The 5,489-nt window shown below is 32.7% G+C and overlaps 1 protein-coding gene across 1 annotated transcript; it reads right to left on the reverse strand.

Moving 5' to 3' along the window:
- Positions 1-1,136: 1,136 nt before the first annotated feature.
- On the reverse strand, positions 1,137-3,702 carry PIG-X (Phosphatidylinositol glycan anchor biosynthesis class X). The gene is made up of 5 exons (XM_089702071.1): positions 3,420-3,702; positions 3,120-3,264; positions 2,660-2,814; positions 2,205-2,352; positions 1,137-1,572 (listed from the first exon to the last, which is right to left on the reverse strand). Exons 1-5 carry the CDS (start codon positions 3,578-3,580, stop codon positions 1,417-1,419), a joined length of 765 nt encoding a protein of 254 aa, XP_089558197.1. The 5' UTR covers positions 3,581-3,702; the 3' UTR covers positions 1,137-1,416.
- Positions 3,703-5,489: the final 1,787 nt, after the last annotated feature.

A 5,489-nucleotide genomic window follows, 5' to 3' on the forward strand; every position in this document is an offset into this window, starting at 1 on the left:
CGCGCCCCGCCCGCACGTAAACACGGCCCCCCGCCCGCCTGCCCCGCGCCGCCCCACCCCGCCGCCTGGCCTCGTTAATCTTAAATCCATATCTGTGCGATCCGCCCCCTGCCTGACCCTGCTCTCTAGAAATCAACAAATTTCTACATTTCCGACAACATATCACTCGACGTGTACGGACGAATGCGCGCAAGTGCTTCGTTCTAAGTTATAAACATTCAGATGCAGCGATGAGCGAATGCGCTGTAGTACGTAGCGCGTAATTGTTCCCGTCGTGGTCGGAGGGCGACGGCCCGCTCCCACATCAATTGAACACAAAAACATTGGCGACAGACACTTGGCGTGCTATAATTCTATCCCTGTACATGTAGAGGGGCGATCTAGAGCAATTTTATGATTTCGTTTCAACTCTACTTTATATTCGATGAAAAAAAGTCTGTTATACTTTTAATCGACTTTTTATTAAAAAAAACATCAAAACTTATCATTATAAACGGAAATTACAATGTAAACAATGCATAAGTTTTCATGACCGTTCTGGGCTAGGCTCTACATTGTTGTGCATATTCAATAATGTAGAGATGATATAGATTTTCATTATTTCATTGCACTTCTAAGATGTAGAGCGTATTTCCAAGGAAATCAAATAGGTGGCTCTACAAATATGAGTTACATAAGTACATCCCAATTCCACTAGATGGCATTTATACCTATTATATAAAGATTGTACAGGACAGTGTGCTGATAAAAATATATACTTTAAAAACAAGTAAAATGATTGATTATACACTAAGTAAAATCACATAACACACTTTTGTCGTAACATCATATATTGTTTCTTTATCATTAATAAATCACGCATAGACTAGCCTCAACTATTTAAAGAGGAAAACATAGAGCATATGTAGCCTCTTTTTTTACTCTATTATTTGTCCCCTATGCTAGATTTAACCATCTATAATAACAGACATAAATTAACAAATAGAAATGAAGTTCGTACACACAAAAAAGAGAGCAAGAAAGCTTCACCAGTATACTCAAAAACAAATTATCAAATGACTCTTTGTGTTTTGTAAAGGATCTATAAAATATGTACTTATACGTTAAAATATCGTAAAAAATAATAATAAAAAACGTACAAATAAATAATATTATATTTGTCTGATACTTTGGTTTGTACTTAAATCATACAAAATATATATTTTTGATGATTTGACATTAAACATGGAATGTATACTTTATAACTAAACAGCATGAATTAAATTGTGAATCACTAGACTCTTATAACATTATATCAACATAATTTTTTTTTAAGTTAGACAGAATATTTCAAATCAGTGGTATTCTAAAAAGTTCATAAGCACTAATAAGAAAATACATTTTATTTTTACAATTACTTTAAATACGCATTTCTTTCTATCTTTTTTTTTCCTTTTGTTGCAGCTTGTAGCAATGTATTTCTCGTAAGAGATAGATGGAGCCCATCAAAATGGCTGCTGCAGTTCCAAACATCACAATATTGTAGTGGTCCGTGTTTCCAACTGGAATATTCCACACCAATGCCTTGGAAATCTGCAAAATTTACTAAGTCTTCATACATGCAGTCATAATATTATATCCTACTAATATTATAAATGCGAAAGTTTGTGAGGATGGATGTGTGTGTGTGTATGTTTGTTACTCTTTCTCGCAAATACTACTGAACCAATTACAATGAAATTTAGTACACATATAGATGGTAAATTGGTTTAACACATAGGATAGGTTTTATCCAGGAAATCCCACGGGAACATAGTTATGCGGGTTTTTCTTTGAGAACGCGGCGAAGCCGCGGGTGGAAAGCTAGTAGTTCATATTATATGCACACATTTGCTGAATCAAACAGTTGTAGTTTTAAGTATAGTTTTTGTCTTGGCAGTACTGTATGAAACACTCCACAGTTAAGAATAATATTTTTCTCCACAAAGCAAGTTCAATCTTATAAGATTAAAATTGTGATGCGGGTTGATATTCTTTTACTCAAGTTTGTGACTAAATTCTTTTGGAACTTAAATTTTCTAGGATGGATTTGGCAAACAATTATGCACTATTTTTCTTTATAGATTTGTAGAAACTGCCTATAATTCTAAATCAATTAAATTTAGAACATATCATAAGTACTTATAATAACAAAAAAAATAATATAAAAGTTTACTATATCCCACCTGTACTGGAACTTCCATCCAAAGGCATTGTTTATCACTTTGTGGACAGAAAGCGTTGCTTTTGCTGGGGACGATGCCACATTGCTCCAACTTATTAGACCCACAGTTCAAATACAATTGAGGTAGAGGAATGTCTACCCTCGCAAAACTGTGAAACAAAGTTTAATTAATTTCAAATATAAAGTACAGAAAAACAGAAAACACATGGAGCGAAAGTATTTAGTTTGATTCAAGTTACAAATAATAGAGATTTATAAACATGCATTGTATGTTTATGCTATTTTAATTTACAATTTTTTCTCTCTGTCACAACAGTATTAATAGTTAGTGTTATGAGGGTAATATTTTTTTTAACTCTATTATAGTTACATATTGCATGTATTTTTTTTTAATTTATTTAAAAATGTTACTATTTAATCATTTGATTAACGTAAGGATAGTACTAATGATCTTACCCACCACCTTCCACAGGCCTGTGGTAGCGAGCGTGCACCGGCAGGTACAGGAACACCGAGTCATCTCTCACTGAGCCCAGCAGGTGCACTGTGATGGGGCTGGACTCATGTGCTGGCGCTTCTATGTTCACTTTGTTTTTGAATACTGTTATTGTCTAAAAAAGATGATGTTTACATTTTTATAGAACAGAAAAAAATTGATCATCTCGCCTCATGATTTATTTTTAAAATGCACTTGAATGCTATAAAAACTAAAAACTTTATAAATGAATAGCATTAAGGAAGGAAAGCACTGTCTTCTAAGATACAGGTGACTTCAGAAAACAGCAATATTGTGAACTAAATATTTGAACTTGCTACTATCAAAAATCTCAATATTCAACTCAATCTCCTTTTAATAGTCAATCTCTTGTTCTGACCACGTGACACTATACAGTTACTAAATTATAATATGATATACCTTATATCTAGCATCCTCTATTTCATCAGGACTGGCGTATACACCAGCAGGAAGAACTTGCTCCAAACCAACTGAGCATCCCTCATATAACATACTTTCGCCATCATTGCAATTTGTTCCAAATGTTATTTCATATGTAATGTTCCTGAAATGTTACAATTTAATGTGATTAATAACCGCAATGTGATAGCTTTATTATCGGTATAATATGACTGAAAAATATGTATTGTATTAATAATAAGTATGTATTTTGTTTGTCTTGCTCTAATATTTTATTGAAATTACAATAAACATATTTACCTATGAAAACCTTCATTGTGTAATGATTGTTTTAATCTTATGTTAAATTTGCAAATGTTACTCTCGGTTCCTTGCAAGAAAAATAAAATAAACAGTAAACTACATGAAATAGAATATATTGGAACATTTCTAGACATTCTTGAACTGTATTTAAATAACATCCTGCGCTAATACACTATATTTCGCTTATAGTACATATGTATTAATACAATAAATAAAATAACAAATATTTAAATTTCTAATTTTTATATCAACAATAACAGCTGACTGTATTGAAATGACATGTGTGTCAAACTGACAGATAACAAATTTACAGATTACACAGACATAATATGACAAATGACAGATACACATTAAGAATAGCGTTAATGGCTGCAATGAAAATAAAATGAAAAGTAATTTCTTCTACCAATAAATAACTCTTTTTCGTACATAAAAAAAAACCAGAAATCTATATTCAATTATATCGAAGGGATTCGGCGCCGCGCCATGCCATAGCGAGTTTGAGAAAGCTTTTGATTAATTAATATTTTAATTAATCACGTAAGTAAAGTGTATTCCTGAATTTCAGAGCGTAGCTGTTTGTAAACCAGTCACCAGAGCAATATTCGCATATTGCACAGAGATGAAGATCTATAGATCGAGAGATTTATGGCAAGTATCTAATTACCTCACAAATTACCTATTATAATGCATGTAAATCATAATATTGTTATTATAGTGCTCTATTACATTAGTACATAAGTTAGTACCATTAGCTATTACTGCGACTCTACTGACTAACGACACCGTAATGTTTGCTTACAAATTACTTATTACTAAAAAAATATTTACATAAATGAGATGATAAATTTAATAGTAGTTGAACAAATATATCTTTCACCCAGTTATCTCTATTTTACATAATTATTGCAGTTTTAATTTCATAATAATAAACATTTATTAGTGAATGTATTTCCGCATCAAGCGTTTGATCGCCATTCGCCAATAATTACGACTAGCGTGAAATTATGTAATGTCGCCAGTCGTCACCTGCGTCACCTCGTCGTCACCTGATAATCCGTCAACTAAATAAGTGCGTCTCGTACGAGCAGCTCCTTCTGATTGCCGGTTTCTATCATTGGCGTTAACTTGCTAAGTTCCCAGCAGAGCTCAATGTTAATACGACCATCGTTTTATTTGTATTTAACTCTATTGGTACAATTTATTAAAATGTTTTATTAAAAAAAAAAATCTATTCAGAATAGTCTATAAGCATTATGTAATAATATGTTGTAGACGAAGTGACTATCGTTGCCTATAATATTTTAATTAAAAAGGTGAAGATAGATTATCAGCGCACCAGAAGTGGCCAAAAACCACATTTTACTAATATTTGTTTTTTCAATCACGATAGTAATTGAATTTTGCTCGCTTTGACTTCTAAGCGTCCTTTTCCACCAATAAGATGCAAGGATATGTAGCGTGGAATGTGTTTGTAACTATCCAATAGTTTCACTTCAAACGCTAAACGGCTCAACTTCAAACTAAATGAAATCATATGATTGATTCTTTACAAACACATTCCTTGCTACACATCCTCGCCCATTATTGTTGGAAAAGCACCCTAAATCGTGTGTACGTTCGTGTGCCTTTTTTGAAAATCGAATGTAGCACTGTAGTGTTGGTAACCCATCTAGTCATCTAAGTAGATACCTTTTTATTTATAAGCTAACTAAACGTTTCTATAATATAAAATCGTCGTGGTATAAAACTCATAGATTCCTTTAAACCCATGTTTTTCAAATATCACGGTATGTGAGTACCTAATTAAAGAGTAATGAGTTAATTATAATTAAGATAAGCCATATAATTGTGATATTGAAAAAAAAAATAGCTGCGAGAAAAAATCTTTCTTTTATGAACAGTATTTTGCGATCGAAGATCCTCAGACCTTGTTTAGCTTTGTGATGAACCATAAAAGTAATTTTAAACTCAGCAAGTCCTACAAATGTACAACAACGGTCATCCTACACAACTTGATTAACAACTCCGCGAGCGACCCGCGGCGGCGGCGGTGAGCAGTTTACT

The sequence above is a fragment of the Colias philodice genome, chromosome 13 (genome assembly GCF_061535455.1).
Source record: "Colias philodice isolate Cphi_HAF_F1 chromosome 13, ilColPhil1 Martin Lab GWU primary, whole genome shotgun sequence".
NCBI classification, from domain to species: Eukaryota; Metazoa; Arthropoda; class Insecta; order Lepidoptera; family Pieridae; genus Colias; species Colias philodice.